General features: G+C 54.6%; 1 protein-coding gene across 2 annotated transcripts in view; it reads left to right on the top strand.

Moving 5' to 3' along the window:
• LOC148152043 (uncharacterized) overlaps positions 1-15,611 on the top strand; it is a 164,463-nt gene extending 148,852 nt beyond the window's left edge. For both annotated transcript variants that reach the window (XM_087993894.1, XM_087993898.1), the window contains one exon: positions 14,794-15,611. In XM_087993894.1, the coding sequence (XP_087850020.1) occupies positions 14,794-15,498 (705 nt within the window). In that variant the 3' untranslated portion in view covers positions 15,499-15,611. The remainder of the gene's footprint in view (positions 1-14,793) is intronic.
• The last annotated feature ends 1,677 nt before the right edge of the window (positions 15,612-17,288 follow it).

Below are 17,288 nucleotides of genomic sequence, written 5' to 3'. Positions count from 1 at the left end.
TCTCTGGTACGACCACACCCTTCCTCTAAATCTCCTTTGTACCCTCTCTAATACGATCACTCCCTTCCTATAAATCTCCCCTGTCCCCTCTCTGGTACGATCACTCCCTTCCTATAAATATCCCCTCAACCCTCTCTGGTACGGTCACTCCCTTCCTATCAATCTCCCCTGTCCCCGCTCTGGTACGATCACTCCCTTCCTATAAATCTCCCCTCAACCCTCTCTAATACGACCACTCCCTTCCTATTAATCTCCCCTGTCCCCTCTCTGAAACGGTCACTCCCTTCCTATAAATCTCCCCTGTCCTCTCTCTAATCCGATCACTCCCTTCCGACAAATCTCCCCTGTCCCTTCTGTGGTACGATCTCACCCTTCCTATAAATCTCCCCCTGTCCCCTCTCTGGTACGATCACACCCTTCCTATAAATCTCCCCTGTCCCCTTTCTGGTACGATCAATCCCTTCCTATCAATCTCCCCTGTCCCCTCTCTGGTACGATCACTCCCTTCCTATAAATCTCCCCTGTCCTCTCTCTGGTACGATCACTCCCTTCCTATTAAACTCCCCTGTCCCCTCTCTGCTTCGATCACTCCCTTCCTATAAATCTCCCCTGTCCCCTCTCTGGTACGATCACTCCCTTCCTATAAATCTTCTCTGTCCCCTCTGTCATACGATCACTCCCTTCCTATAAATCTCCCCTGTCCCCTCTCTGGTACGATCACACCCTACCTATAAATCTCCCCTGTCTCCTCTCTAATACGATCACTCCCTTCCTATAAATCTCCTCTGTCCCCTCTCTGGTACGATCACTCCCTTCCTATAAATCTCCCCTGTCCCCTCTCTAATACGATCACTCCCTTCCTATAAATCTCCCCTCTCTGCTAAGATCACTCCCTTCCTATAAGTCTCCCCTGTCCCCTCTCTGGTACGATCACTCCCTTCCTATAAATCTCCCCTGTCCCCTCTCTGGTACGATCTCTCCCTTCCTATAAATCTTCCCTGTTCCCTCTCTAATACGATCACTCCCTTCCTATAAATCTCCCCTGTCCCCTCTCTGCTACGATCACTCCCTTCCTATAAATCTCCCCTGTCCCCTCTCTGGTACGATCACTCCCTTCCTATAAATCTCCCCTGTCCCCTCTCTGGTACGATCACTACCTTCCTATAAATCTCCCCTGTTCCCTCTCTCATACGATCACTCCCTTCCTATAAATCTCCCCTGTCCCCTCTCTGGTACGATCTCTCCCTTCCTATAAATCTCCCCTGTCCCCTCTCTGGTACGATCACTCCCTTCCTATAAATCTTCTCTGTCCCCTCTGTCATACGATCACTCCCTTCCTATAAATCTCCCCTGTCCCCTCTCTGGTACGATCACACCCTACCTATAAATCTCCCCTGTCTCCTCTCTAATACGATCACTCCCATCCTATAAATCTCCTCTGTCCCCTCCCTAATACGATCACACCCTTCCTATAAATCTCCTCTGTCCCCTCTCTAATACGATCACTCCCTTCCTATAAATCTCCCCTGTCCCATCTCTAATACGATCACTCCCTTCCTATAAATCTCCCCTGTCCACTCTCTAATACGAACACTCCCTTCCTATAAATCTCCCCTGTCACCTTCTGGTACAATCACTCCCTTCCCATAAATCTCCCCTGTCCCCTTCTGGTACAATCACTCCCTTCCCATAAATCTCCCCTGTCCCCTCTCTAATACGACCACTCCGTTCCTATAAATCTCCTCTGTACCCTCCCTAATACGATCACACCCTTCCTATATATCTCCCCTGTCCCATCTCTAATACGATCACACCCTTCCTATAAATCTCCCCTGTCCCCTCTCTGGTACGATCACTCCCTTCCTATAAATCTCCCCTGTCCTCTCTCTGGTACGATCACTCCCTTCCTATAAATCTCCCCTGTCCCCTCTCTGGTACGATCTCTCCCTTCGTATAAATCTCCCCTGTCCCCTCTCTGGTACGATCACTCCCTTCCTATAAATCTACCCTGTCCCCTCTCTGGTACGGTCACTCCCTTCCTATAAATCTCCCCTGTCCCCTCTTTAATACGATCACTCCCTTCCTATAAATCTCCCCTGTCCCCCCTCCGGAACGATCACTCCCTTCCGATAAATCTCCCCTGTCCCCTCTCTGGTACGATCACTCCCTTCCTATAAATCTCCCCTGTCCCCTCTTTAATACAATCACACCCTTCCTATAAATCTCCCCTGTCCCCTCTCTGGTACGATCACTCCCTTCCTATAAATCTCCCCTGTCCCATCTCTAATACGATCACACCCTTCCTATAAATCTCCCCTGTCCCCTCTCTGGTACGATCACTCCCTTCCTATAAATCTCCCCTGTCCTCTCTCTGGTACGATCACTCCCTTCCTATAAATCTACCCTGTCCCCTCTCTGGTACGGTCACTCCCTTCCGATAAATCTCCCCTGTCCCCTCTCTGGTACGATCACTCCCTTCCTATAAATCTCCCCTGTCCCCTCTTTAATACGATCACTCCCTTCCTATAAATCTCCCCTGTCCCCCCTCCGGTACGATCACTCCCTTCCTATAAATCTCCCCTGTCCCCTCTCTGGTACGATCACTCCCTTCCTATAAATCTCCCCTGTCCCCCCTCCGGTACGATCACTCCCTTCCTATAAATCTCCCCTGTCCCCCCTCCGGTACGATCACTCCCTTCCTATAAATCTCCCCTGTCCCCTCTCTGGTACGATCACTCCCTTCCTATAAATCTCCCCTGTCCCCTCTCTGGTACGATCACTCCCTTCCTATAAATCTCCCCTGTCCCCGCTCTGGTACGATCACTCCCTTCCTATAAATCTCCCCTGTCTCCTCTCTATTACGATCACTCCCTTCCTATAAATCTCCCCTGTCCCCTCTCTGGTACGATCACTCCCTTCCTATCAATCTCTCCTGTCCCCTCTCTGGTACGATCACTCCCTTCCTATAAATCTCCCCTGTCCCCTCTCTAATACGATCACTCCCTTCCTATAAATCTCCCCTGTCCCCTCTCTGGTACGATCACTCCCTTCCTATAAATCTCTCCTGTTCCCTCTCTAATACGATCACTCCCTTCCTATAAATCTCCCCTGTCCCCTCTCTGGTACGATCACTCCCTTCCTATAAATATCCCCTCAACCCTCTCTGGTACGGTCACTCCCTTCCTATAAATCTCCCCTGTCCCCCCTCCGGTACGATCACTCCCTTCCTATAAATCTCCCCTGTCCCCTCTCTGGTACGATCACTCCCTTCCTATAAATCTCTCCTGTTCCCTCCCTAATACGATCACACCCTTCCTATAAATCTCCTCTGTCCCCTCTCTAATACGATCACTCCCTTCCTATAAATCTCCCCTGTCCCATCTCTAATACGATCACTCCCTTCCTATAAATCTCCCCTGTCCACTCTCTAATACGAACACTCCCTTCCTATAAATCTCCCCTGTCCCCCCTCCGGTACGATCACTCCCTTCCTATAAATCTCCCCTGTCCCCTCTCTGGTACGATCACTCCCTTCCTATAAATCTCCCCTGTCCCCCCTCCGGTACGATCACTCCCTTCCTATAAATCTCCCCTGTCCCCCCTCCGGTACGATCACTCCCTTCCTATAAATCTCCCCTGTCCCCTCTCTGGTACGATCACTCCCTTCCTATAAATCTCCCCTGTCCCCTCTCTGGTACGATCACTCCCTTCCTATAAATCTCCCCTGTCCCCTCTCTGGTACGATCTCTCCCTTCGTATAAATCTCCCCTGTCCCCTCTCTGGTACGATCACTCCCTTCCTATAAATCTACCCTGTCCCCTCTCTGGTACGGTCACTCCCTTCCTATAAATCTCCCCTGTCCCCTCTTTAATACGATCACTCCCTTCCTATAAATCTCCCCTGTCCCCCCTCCGGAACGATCACTCCCTTCCGATAAATCTCCCCTGTCCCCTCTCTGGTACGATCACTCCCTTCCTATAAATCTCCCCTGTCCCCTCTTTAATACAATCACACCCTTCCTATAAATCTCCCCTGTCCCCTCTCTGGTACGATCACTCCCTTCCTATAAATCTCCCCTGTCCCATCTCTAATACGATCACACCCTTCCTATAAATCTCCCCTGTCCCCTCTCTGGTACGATCACTCCCTTCCTATAAATCTCCCCTGTCCTCTCTCTGGTACGATCACTCCCTTCCTATAAATCTACCCTGTCCCCTCTCTGGTACGGTCACTCCCTTCCGATAAATCTCCCCTGTCCCCTCTCTGGTACGATCACTCCCTTCCTATAAATCTCCCCTGTCCCCTCTTTAATACGATCACTCCCTTCCTATAAATCTCCCCTGTCCCCCCTCCGGTACGATCACTCCCTTCCTATAAATCTCCCCTGTCCCCTCTCTGGTACGATCACTCCCTTCCTATAAATCTCCCCTGTCCCCCCTCCGGTACGATCACTCCCTTCCTATAAATCTCCCCTGTCCCCCCTCCGGTACGATCACTCCCTTCCTATAAATCTCCCCTGTCCCCTCTCTGGTACGATCACTCCCTTCCTATAAATCTCCCCTGTCCCCTCTCTGGTACGATCACTCCCTTCCTATAAATCTCCCCTGTCTCCTCTCTATTACGATCACTCCCTTCCTATAAATCTCCCCTGTCCCCTCTCTGGTACGATCACTCCCTTCCTATAAATCTCCCCTGTCCCCTCTCTCGTACGATCACTCCCTTCCTATAAATCTCCCCTGTCCCCTCTCTGGTACGATCACTCCATTCCTATAAATCTCCCCTGTCCCCTGTCTAATACGATCACTCCCTTCCTATCAATCTCTCCTGTCCCCTCTCTAATACGATCACTCCCTTCCTATAAATCTCCCCTGTCCCCTCTCTGGTACGATCACTCCCTTCCTATAAATATCCCCTCAACCCTCTCTGGTACGGTCACTCCCTTCCTATAAATCTCCCCTGTCCCATCTCTAATACGATCACACCCTTCCTATAAATCTCCCCTGTCCCCTCTCTGGTACGATCACTCCCTTCCTATAAATCTCACCTGTCCCCTCTCTGGTACGATCACTCCCTTCCTATAAATCTCCCCTCAACCCTCTCTAATACGACCACTCCCTTCCTATTAATCTCCCCTGTCCCCTCTCTGGAACGGTCACTCCCTTCCTATAAATCTCCCCTGTCCCCTCTCTAATACGATCACTCACTTCCTATAAATCTCCCCCTGTCCCCTCTCTGGTACGATCACACCCTTCCTATAAATCTCCCCTGTCCTCTCTCTGGTCCGATCACTCCCTTCCTATTAATCTCCCCTGTCCCCTTTCTGGTACGATCAATCCCTTCCTATCAATCTCCCCTGTCCCCTCTCTGGTACGATCACTCCCTTCCTATAAATCTCCCCTGTCCTCTCTCTGGTACGATCACTCCCTTCCTATTAATCTCCCCTGTCCCCTCTCTGCTACGATCACTCCCTTCCTATAAATCTCCCCTGTCCCCTCTCTGGTACGATCACTCCCTTCCTATAAATCTTCTCTGTCCCCTCTGTCATACGATCACTCCCTTCCTATAAATCTCCCCTGTCCCCTCTCTGGTACGATCACACCCTACCTATAAATCTCCCCTGTCTCCTCTCTAATACGATCACTCCCTTCCTATAAATCTCCTCTGTCCCCTCTCTAATACGATCACTCCCTTCCTATAAATCTCCCCTCTCTGCTAAGATCACTCCCTTCCTATAAGTCTCCCCTGTCCCCTCTCTGGTACGATCACTCCCTTCCTATAAATCTCCCCTGTCCCCTCTCTGGTACGATCTCTCCCTTCCTATAAATCTTCCCTGTCCCCTCTCTAATACGATCACTCCCTTCCTATAAATCTCCCCTGTCCCCTCTCTGCTACGATCACTCCCTTCCTATAAATCTCCCCTGTCCCCTCTCTGGTACGATCACTCCCTTCCTATAAATCTCCCCTGTCCCCTCTCTGGTACGATCACTACCTTCCTATAAATCTCCCCTGTTCCCTCTCTCATACGATCACTCCCTTCCTATAAATCTCCCCTGTCCCCTCTCTGGTACGATCTCTCCCTTCCTATAAATCTCCCCTGTCCCCTCTCTGGTACGATCACTCCCTTCCTATAAATCTTCTCTGTCCCCTCTGTCATACGATCACTCCCTTCCTATAAATCTCCCCTGTCCCCTCTCTGGTACGATCCCACCCTACCTATAAATCTCCCCTGTCTCCTCTCTAATACGATCACTCCCTTCCTATAAATCTCCCCTGTCCCCTCTCTGGTACGATCACTACCTTCCTATAAATCTCCCCTGTTCCCTCTCTCATACGATCACTCCCTTCCTATAAATCTCCCCTGTCCCGTCTCTGGTACGATCTCTCCCTTCCTATAAATCTCCCCTGTCCCCTCTCTAATACGATCACTCCCTTTCGATAAATCTCCCCTGTCCCCTCTCTAATACGATCACTCCCTTAATATAAATCTCCCCTGTCCCCTCTCTAATATGATCACTCCCTTCCGATAAATCTCCCCTGTCCCCTCTCTCATACGATCACTCCCTTAATATAAATCTCCCCTGTCCCCTCTCTGGTACGATCACTCCCTTCCTATAAATCTCCCCTGTCCCCTCTCTAATACGATCACTCCCTTCGTATAAATCTCCCCTGTCCTCTCTCTGGTACGATCACTCCCTTCCTATAAATCTCCCCTGTCCCCTCTCTAATACGATCACTCCCTTCGTATAAATCTCCCCTGTCCCCTCTCTGGTACGATCACTCCCTTCCTATAAATCTCCCCTGTCCCCTCTCTAATACGATCACTCCCTTCGTATAAATCTCCCCTGTCCTCTCTCTGGTACGATCACTCCCTTCCTATAAATCTCCCCTGTCCCCTCTCTAATACGATCACTCCCTTCGTATAAATCTCCCCTGTCCCCTCTCTGGTACGATCACTCCCTTCCTTTAAATCTCCCCTGTCCCCTCTCTGGTACCATCACTCCCTTCCTATAAATCTCCCCTGTCCCCTCTCTAATACGATCACTCCCTTCCTATAAATCTCCCCTGTCCCCTCTCTAATACGATCACTCCCTTCGTATAAATCTCCCCTGTCCCCTCTCTGGTACGATCACTCCCTTCCTATAAATTGGTTGCTGTGGATCCCGGAATCACTGTTGGTGTCTGGAAAACATTTAGGTCGATACCTCCCAGGACCTGAAAACAGAGAGAGGCATGGGAGGAGATTACTGGGGCCCCGACAAAGATTAGTATCTGTGTATCCTCTTTTCTGACAGGCAAGCTCCCATAATACTGGAGAACAGCCTTGCCTCCTCTTTGATTTAAGGGCGACAGCAATTATCCAGGAAATTCCAGAACTATGAGCTTCACGTCAGTGATGAGAAATTATTGGAGATGATTCTTCTGGATAGGATGTCCTCACATCTGGACAAGAATGACCTTCTTAGGGATAGTCAGCAAGACTTTGTCTGGTGAAGTCCTGTCTCACAATCCTGATTTACCTTTTTTGAGGAAGTGACAAAGATGATCAATAAGGGGAGGGGAACTGACAGAGTCATGGATAGAAATACACCCTTTGGTACAACTCGCCTGTATCAACCAGAAAATCCAAATGGTGGCAAAATGGACTTTACTGAAGTATTTGTAAACATCCCTCATGCTCGGCTGGCCCAGAAGATTAAGCCACATAGGATCCGTGGTGAGTTGGTAAATTGTCTTCTATGACCATGCCAATTTTGTCTCCCGAGGGTGGTTCTGGAAGTCAGTGAGTGGTGGTGTTCCACAAGGATCAGTGCTGGGTCCTCTGTTGTTTGTAATATATAGAAATTATTTGGATGAGAATGTGGGTGGTCTTATTAGTAAGTTTGCAGATGACAAAATATGGTGGGTTTTTGGATAGTGAGGAACCTTACCAAGGGATCGAGCTGGGCAGGTCTGAAAGGACATTGCTGTTAGACTGGGTCTGCAGAGGTGGGCCGGGAACCAACAAGAGGGAAAAACAGACTTCACCTCATCCTCACCAATCTGCCAGCTGCAGATGCATCTGTCCATGACAGTATCGGTAAAAGTGATCACCGCACAGTCCGTGTGGAGACAAAGTCCCACCTTCACATTGAGAATACCCTCCATCGTGCTGTGTGGCACTATCACTGTGCTAAATGGGTCAGACTTCAAACAGATCTAACAACTCAAGACTGGGCATCCCTGAGGCGCTGTGGGCCAACAGCAGCAGAACCGCACTCCAGCACAATCTGTAACCTCATGGCCCGGCATATCCCCCACTCAACCATTACCATCAAGCCAGGGGATCAACCCTGGTTCAGTGGGGAGTACAGGAGGGTATGAGGGGAGCAGCACCAGGGATACCTGACGATGAGGTGTCAGCCTGGTGAAGCTACCAAACAGGATTATCTGCGTGCCAAACAGCATTAACAGGAAGTGAAAGACAGAGCTACGCAATCCCATAAATAACGGATCAGATCGAAGCTCCATAGTCCTGCCACATCCAGTCGAGAATGGTGGTGGAAAATTAGCAGAGCAGAGGAAAATCACCTATACCGTGTATTCAGAAAGAATGGGCACCCAATCAACATGAAGAAGGGCCTGTGCCCGAAACGTCGATTCTCCTGTTCCCTGGATGCTGTCTGACCTGCTGCGCTTTTCCAGCAACACATTTTCAGACCCAATCAACACAGCCCGCCGATTTTTTTTTTTTTTAAATAGATTAGATTAGATTACTTTACAGTGTGGAAACAGGCCCTTCGGCCCAACAAGTCCACACCGACCCGCCAAAGCGAAACCCACCCATACCCCTACATTTACCCCTTACCTAACACTACAGGCAATTTAGTATGGCCAATTCAGCTGACCCTGCACATCTTTGGACTGTGGAAGGAAACCGGAGCACCCGGAGGAAACCCACGCAGACACGGGGAGAACGTGCAAACTCCACACAGTCAGTTGCCTGAGGCGGGAATTGAACCCGGATCTCTGGCGCTGCGAGGCAGCAGTGCTAACCACTGTGCCACCGTGCCGCCCACAAATTTCTCAGCAACAAACCCAAACGCACAGACAAAACACACCCAGAAACCCGAGCCACTCTCCCCTACATCAAAGACTTCTCAGAAATGACTGCCAGACTACTCAGACCCCTTGGCATCATGGTGGCCCACAAACCCACCAACACACTGAAACAGCAGCTAGTGAATTTGAAAGCACCTATACAGACAACAAGCAAAACTAATGTCATTTACAAAATACCGTGCAAGGACTGTAACAGACACTACATTGGACAAACAGGTAGAAACCTAGCCACCAGGATACATGAACATCAACTAGCCACAACACGACATGACCCTCTCTCACTAGTATCCTCACATACGGATGAGGAAGGACACCACTTCGACTGGGACAACACATCCATCCTCGGACAAGCCAAACAGAGACTCGCACGAGAATTCCTCATGGCATTCCAACTGGAACTCTATCAACAAACACATCGAGTTAGACCCCATCTACCACCCACTGAGAAAAAGGAACAGGAAATGACATCACCACAGGAAATGACATCACCAACCCAAAGAAACCCAAACATATAAATAGAAAGCAGGAATATTTTAGCATTGCTTTGCCCGGAGACCCACTGAAGATGTTACCTCGTAGGATGACAAAACGTCTGAAAATGAACTTTCCAGCTCAGCGAGCAAACCTACATCCAGAACAACTCACTGGAGGAGGAGGCTCCACAAATAACCCCATCCTCAATGACAAATCGCCCCCAGCACATCAGGGCAAAAGATAAGGCTGAAGCTGTGCAGCAATCTTCAGTCAGCAGTGCTGAGTGGGTGATCCATCTCGGGCTCCTCCAGTGGTCCCCAGCATCAGAGATACCAGTCTCCAGCCAATACGATTCACTCCGCGTGATATCAAGACAAGGCTGGAGGCACTGGATACTGCAAAGGCAATGGGCCCTGATAATATTCCGCCAATAGTACTGAAGACTTGTGCTCCAGCACTGCCCCTCCCCGAGATAAGCTGTTCCAGTAGTTACAGCACTGGCATCTACCCGACAATGTGGAAACCTGCCCAGGTATGTCCCGTCCCATCAGTCTACTCTCGATCCTCAGTAACGTGACGGACGGTGTCAGTAACAGGGCTACCAAGCAGCACCTGCTCAGCAATAACCTGCTCAGTGACCCCCAGTTTGGGATCCCCAGGGTCACTCAGCTCCTGACCTCATTCCAGCCTTGGGTCAAACATGGACAGAAGAGCTGAATCCCAGAGGGGAGGGGAGAGGGACAGCCCTTGATATCAAGGCTGCATTCGACTGAGTGTGGCATCAAGGAGCCCTGGCAAAACTGCAATCAGTGGGTGTCAGGGGGCAAACACTCCGCTGGTTAGAGTCATAGCTGACACAGAGGAGGTTGGTAGCAGTAAGAGACAAGAAACAGTCTAATTGTTGCCCCTTGACATTCAATGGTGTCTCCCATCACTGAATCTCCCATTATCTACATTCTGGGATACTGTATATCTTTGACCAGAAACTCAACTGGACTCCCCACAGAAACACAGTGGCTATGAGAGCAGGTCAGAGGCTGGGAATACTGCGGTGAGTAACTCCCCTCCTGACTCCCCAAAGCCTGTCCACCATCTACAAGGTACAAGGCAGGAGGGTGATGGAATACTCCCCACTTGCCCTGGATGGGGGCAGCTCCAACAACACTCAAGAAGCTCAACATCATCCAGGATAAAGCAGCCGCTTGATTGGCACCACATCCTCAAACATCCCCTCCCTCCCCCACCGACCCTCAGTAGCAGCAGTGTGTACCAGCTACAAGATGCAGAAATTCACCAAAGATCCTCAGAGACCACCTTCCAAACCCACAACCACTTCCATCTAGAAGGACAAGGGCAGCAGATACATGGGAACACCACCCCCTGGAAGTTCCCCTCCAAGCCCCTCACCATCCTGACTTGGAAATATATCGCCATTCCTTCAGTGTCGCTGGGTCAGAATCCTGGAATTCCCTCCCTCAGGGCATTGTGGGTCTCCCTACAGCACATGGACTGCAGCAGGAAGAGAAGGGAGCTCACCCCCACCTTCTCAAGGGGCAACTAAGGACGGGCAATAAATACTGGGCTCAGCCAGTGATCCTCACATCCAATGACTGAATACAATAATTATCTAGTGGATAGACAGCTAATAATGAGGGAATGCTGCACTGTCGGAGGGTCAGTGCTGAGGGAGTGCCGCACTGTCGAAGGGTCAGTGCTGAGGGAGTGCTGCACTGTCGGAGGGTCAGTGCTGAGGGAGTGCCGCACTGTCGAAGGGTCAGTGCTGAGGGAGTGCCGCACTGTCGGAGGGTCAGTGCTGAGGGAGCGGGCACTGTCGGAGGGTCAGTGCTGAGGGAGCGGGCACTGTCGGAGGGTCAGTGCTGAGGGAGCGGGCGCTGTCGGAGGGTCAGTGCTGAGGTAGCGGGCACTATCGGAGGGTCAGTGCTGAGGGAGCGGGCACTGTCGGAGGGTCAGTGCTGAGTGATTGGGCACTGTCGGAGGGTCAGTGCTGAGGGAGTGGGCACTGTCGGAGGGTCAGTGCTGAGGGAGTGGGCGCTGTCGGAGGGTCAGTGCTGAGGGAGCGGGCGCTGTCGGAGGGTCAGTGCTGAGGTAGCGGGCACTATCGGAGGGTCAGTGCTGAGTGATTGGGCACTGTCGCAGGGTCAGTGCTGAGGGAGCGGGCCCTGTCAGAGGGTCAGTGCTGGGGGAGTGCCGCACTGTCGGAGGGTCTGTGCTGAGGGAGCGGGCACTGTCGCAGGGTCAGTGCTGAGGGAGCGGGCCCTGTCAGAGGGTCAGTGCTGGGGGAGTGCCGCACTGTCGGAGGGTCTGTGCTGAGGGAGCGGGCACTGTCGGAGGGTCAGTGCTGAGGGAGCGGGCCCTGTCAGAGGGTCAGTGCTGGGTGAGTGCCGCACTGTCCGAGGGTCAGTGCTGAGGGAGCGGGCACTGTCGGGGGGTCAGTGCTGAGAGAGTGCCGCACTGTCGGAGGGTCAGTGCTGAGGGAGCGGGCACTGTCAGAGGGTCAGTGCTGAGGGAGCGGGCACTGTCAGAGGGTCAGTGCTGAGGGAGCGGGCACTATCGGAGGGTCAGTGCTGAGGGAGCGGGCACTGTCAGGGGTTCAGTGCTGAGGGAGCGGGCACTGTCGGAGGGTCAGTGCTGAGGGAGTGGGCACTGTCGGAGGGTCAGTGCTGAGGGAACGCCGCACTGTCGGAGGGTCAGTGCTGAGGGAGCGGGCACTGTCGGAGGGTCAGTGCTGAGGGAGCGGGCACTGTCGGAGGGTCAGTGCTGAGGGAGCGGGCACTGTCGGGGAGTCAGTGCTGAGGGAGTGGGCACTGTCGGGGGGTCAGTGCTGAGGGAGTGGGCACTGTCGGGGGATCAGTGCTGAGGGAGTGCTGCACTGTCGGAGGGTCAGTGCTGAGGGAGTGCTGCACTGTCGGAGGGTCAGTGCTGAGGGAGCGGGCACTGTCGGGGGGTCAGTGCTGAGGCAGCCGGCACTGTCGGGGGGTCAGTGCTGAGGGAGCGGGCACTGTCGGGGGGTCAGTGCTGAGGCAGCCGGCACTGTCGGGGGGTCAGTGCTGAGGGAGCGGGCACTGTCGGAGGGTCAGTGCTGAGGGAGTGGGCACTGTCGGAGGGTCAGTGCTGAGGGAGTGGGCACTGTCGGGGGGTCAGTGCTGAGGCAGCCGGCACTGTCGGGGGGTCAGTGCTGAGGGAGCGGGCACTGTCGGAGGGTCAGTGCTGAGGGAGTGGGCACTGTCGGAGGGTCAGTGCTGAGGGAGTGGGCACTGTCGGGGGGTCAGTGCTGAGGGAGCGGGCACTGTCGGAGGGTCAGTGCTGAGGGAGCGGGCTCTGTCGGAGGGTCAGTGCTGAGGGAGCGGGCACTGTCGGGTGGTCAGTGCTGAGGGAGTGGGCACTGTCGGGTGGTCAGTGCTGAGGGAGTGGGCACTGTCGGAGGATCAGTGCTGAGGCAGCGGGCACTGTCGGAGGGTCAGTGCTGAGGGAGCGGGCACTGTCAGAGGGTCAGTGCTGAGGGAGCGGGCACTGTCAGAGGGTCAGTGCTGAGGGAGTGGGCACTGTCGGAGGGTCAGTGCTGAGGGAGTGAGCACTGTCAGAGGGTCAGTGCTGAGGGAGTGGCCACTGTCGGAGGGTCAGTGCTGAGGGAGTGCCGCACTGTCAGGGGGGTCAGTGCTGAGGGAGCGGGCACTGTCAGAGGGTCAGTGCTGAGGGAGCGGGCACTGTCAGATGGTCAGTGCTGAGGGAGCGGGCACTGTCGGAGGGTCAGTGCTGAGGGAGTGGGCACTGTCGGAGGGTCAGTGCTGAGGGAGTGGGCACTGTCGGGGGGTCAGTGCTGAGGGAGCGGGCACTGTCGGAGGGTCAGTGCTGAGGGAGCGGGCACTGTCGGAGGGTCAGTGCTGAGGGAGCGGGCACTGTCGGGTGGTCAGTGCTGAGGGAGTGGGCACTGTCAGGTGGTCAGTGCTGAGGGAGTGGGCACTGTCGGAGGATCAGTGCTGAGGGAGCGGGCACTGTCAGAGGGTCAGTGCTGAGGGAGCGGGCACTGTCAGAGGGTCAGTGCTGAGGGAGTGGGCACTGTCAGAGGGTCAGTGCTGAGGGAGTGGGCACTGTCAGAGGGTCAGTGCTGAGGGAGTGCCGCACTGTCAGAGGGTCAGTGCTGAGGGAGCGGGCACTGTCAGAGGGTCAGTGCTGAGGGAGCGGGCACTGTCAGATGGTCAGTGCTGAGGGAGCGGGCACTGTCAGATGGTCAGTGCTGAGGGTGTGCCGCACTGTCAGAGGGTCAGTGCTGAGGGAGCGGGCACTGTCAGAGGGTCAGTGCTGAGGGAGCGGGCACTGTCGGAGGGTCAGTGCTGAGGGAGCGGGCACTGTCAGAGGGTCAGTGCTGAGGGAGTGGGCACTGTCGGAGGGTCAGTGCTGAGGGAGCGCCGCACTGTCGGGGGGTCAGTGCTGAGGGAGTGCCGCACTGTCGGAGGGTCAGTGCTGAGGGAGTGGGCACTGTCGGAGGGTCAGTGCTGAGGGAGTGCCGCACTGTCGGAGGGTCAGTGTTGAGGGAGTGCCGCACTGTCGGAGGGTCAGTGCTGAGGGAGTGCCGCACTGTCGGAGGGTCAGTGCTGAGGGAGTACCGCACTGTCGGTGGGTCAGTGCTGAGGGAGCGGGCACTGTCGGAGGGTCAGTGTTGAGGGAGTGGGCACTGTCGGAGGGTCAGTGCTGAGGGAGTGGGCACTGTCGGAGGGTCAGTGTTGAGGGAGTGCCGCACTGTCGGAGGGTCAGTGCTGAGGGAGCGGGCACTGTCGGGGGGTCAGTGCTGAGGGAGTGGGCACTGTCGGGGGGTCAGTGCTGAGGGAGTGGGCACTGTCGGGGGGTCAGTGCTGAGGGAGTGCCGCACTGTCGGGGGGTCAGTGCTGAGGGAGTGGGCACTGTCGGGGGGTCAGTGCTGAGGGAGTGGGCACTGTCGGAGGATCAGTGCTGAGGGAGTGGGCACTGTCGGGGGGTCAGTGCTGAGGGAGTGGGCACTGTCGGGGGGTCAGTGCTGAGGGAGTGGGCACTGTCGGAGGGTCAGTGCTGAGGAAGCGGGCACTGTCGGAGGGTCAGTGCTGAGGGAGTGGGCACTGTCGGGGGGTCAGTGCTGAGGGAGTGGGCACTGTCGGGGGGTTGATTGATTTATTGCCTGTTGTGTTGGGGTGGTTTGCGATTTCTGCTGTTCCCTGTCTGTTTTAGGCAGGTTGGTCGGAGGGCTTTCTGGAGGGAGTGTGTTTACACCAATTCTCGGTGATGCCGGATATAGAGTTGGAGTGTGTCGATGTGGTGGAGGTATTGTCTGAGCTGGTCAATGGCCACTCAAGACCGGTCCTACCAGTGAATGGAGAGACGGTGCAGCCAGTGGAGACCGAGCAGGACCCTCCAGGTGGGGGCTGTAGTGACCTCACCTCGAATCACAGGAACAATCCAACTGCAGAGTCGCACTTACACCCAAAGGAAAGTTCTGGAAGGAATCGGAGGGAAGGTGGTGTGGATGGTGTAGTGACTGGATTGAGTGGGTCAGTGTTAACTGCAGAGAAGCAGCAGCTGCCTCCTTTCCTGGGGGAGACAGTTCGAGACCGAGCTCCTGAACATTCTGGGACAGAGTTTGCTGGTTGTGTGGAGAAGCCGAGATCTAGGGACGGGCAGTGCCCCAAGGCCACCTCCCCTTGGCCACTGGCTCGTGCCCTTGCTCAGTACGTCTCAGTATCAGCTGGTACCTGTGAGCTGCCCCTGACACTGAGCTCAGGAGAATCTCCAGCCTCACCCACCCAGGGTAGGGAGGAGATAGTCACCTCCGCACCAGGATACAGCCAGGTGTGGAATCTGGGCAGTGGCCAGGCACTGTGCCTGGTGCCAATGGGGCAGCGAATGGGCCTCCAGCACTCTGAGGGCTGGACATAACCATCAGGTCAATCCCTCAGTGCTCACCCTGGAGGGAGCTGGCCCGGGTGTGGTGAGGAATCAGAGCGTGTCCCAGCCTCAGTGCATCATTACCCACTTTAATAAAAACATGTTTCTCCACAATCACTTTGACTCTGTCTGCAACTCCAATTCAATCAATGGTTTTTAATTTCACACTCGAGTCGTGACAGCACTCAGACAGGGAAAATATCACAGCCTCAGCTCTGATCCCAACACAGTAAACCAATGGGAGAGGGGGGAAGGTTACCCCTGAGGGGAATACAGAGAGAGAGCGAGGGTGAGGTGTGGATGAGAGACACAGAGAGGAATGTTATCCCTGTGGGGGATACAGAGAGAGAGAGAGAGGGAGAGGAATGTAACGTGTGCTGGGAGACAGTGAGGGGAATGTGAGATTGAGGAGGGTGTAGCACATTGTGGTTGGTTAAATAAACACAGCAAGGAACAGATATAGTATTGGTTAGTTTAATATTATTATTGGTGAGGGCAAGAGAGTTATTATAAGGTTATTAAAACTGGTCAGTCTCCCTCTGTCCCCTCTCCCCGTGCTATCACACCCTGGTCAGTCTCCCTCTGTCCCCCCTCCCCCAGTGCTACCACACCCTGGTCAGTCTCCCTCTGTCCCCCCTCCCAGTGCTATCACACCCTGGTCAGTCTCCCTCTGTCCCCTCCCCCAGTGCTACCACACCCTGGTCAGTCTCCCTCTGTCCCCTCCCCCAGTGCTACCACACCCTGGTCAGTCTCCCTCTGTCCCCTCCCCCCGTGCTATCACACCCTGGTCAGTCTCCCTCTGTCCCCTCCCCCAGTGCTACCACACCCTGGTCAGTCTCCCTCTGTACCCTCCCCCAGTGCGACCACACCCTGGTCAGTCTCCCTCTGTCCCCTCCCCCCCGTGCTACCACACCCTGGTCAGTCTCCCTCTGTCCCCTCCCCCAGTGCTACCACACCCTGGTCAGTCTCCCTCTGCCCCCTCCCCCAGTGCTATCACACCCTGGTCAGTCTCCCTCTGTACCCTCCCCCCGTGCGACCACACCCTGGTCAGTCTCCCTCTGTCCCCTCCCAGTGCTACCACACCCTGGTCAGTCTCCCTCTGACCCCTCCCCCAGTGCTATCACACCCTGGTCAGTCTCCCTCTGTCCCCTCCCCCAGTGCTATCACACCCTGGTCAGTCTCCCTCTGTCCCCTCTCCCCGTGCTACCACACCCTGGTCAGTCTCTCTCTGTCCCCTCTCCCCGTGCTACCACACCCTGGTCAGTCTCACTCTGTCCCCCCTCCCCCAGTGCTACCACACCCTGGTCAGTCTCCCTCTGTCCCCTCTCCCCCAGTGCTACCACACCCTGGTCAGTCTCCCTCTGTCCCCCCTCCCCCCGTGCTACCACACCCTGGTCAGTCTCCCTCTGTCCCCCCTCCCCCAGTGCTATCACACCCTGGTCAGTCTCCCTCTGTCCCCTCCCCCAGTGCTACCACACCGTGGTCAGTCTCCCTCTGTCCCCCCTCCCCCAGTGCTACCACACCCTGGTCAGTCTCCATCTGTCCCCTCTCCCCGTGCTACCACACCCTGGTCAGTCTCCCTCTGTCCCCCCTCCCCCAGTGCTACCACACCCTGGTCAGTCTCCCTCTGTCCCCTCTCCCCCAGTGCTATCACACCCTGGTCAGTCTCCCTCTGCCCCCTCCCCCAGTGCTACCACACCCTGGTCAGTCTCGCTCTGTCCCCTCTCCCCGTGCTATCACACCCTGGTCAGTCTCTCTCTGTCCCCTCTCCCCCAGTGCTA

This window comes from Chiloscyllium plagiosum, unplaced genomic scaffold (assembly GCF_037043375.1).
Source record: "Chiloscyllium plagiosum isolate Xiang-an unplaced genomic scaffold, Cpla_swu_hap1 HiC_scaffold_2, whole genome shotgun sequence".
Lineage (NCBI taxonomy): Eukaryota > Metazoa > Chordata > Chondrichthyes > Orectolobiformes > Hemiscylliidae > Chiloscyllium > Chiloscyllium plagiosum.
Note: the sequence above shows the minus strand (reverse complement) of the source record. Positions and strands in the feature narration are given on the sequence as shown.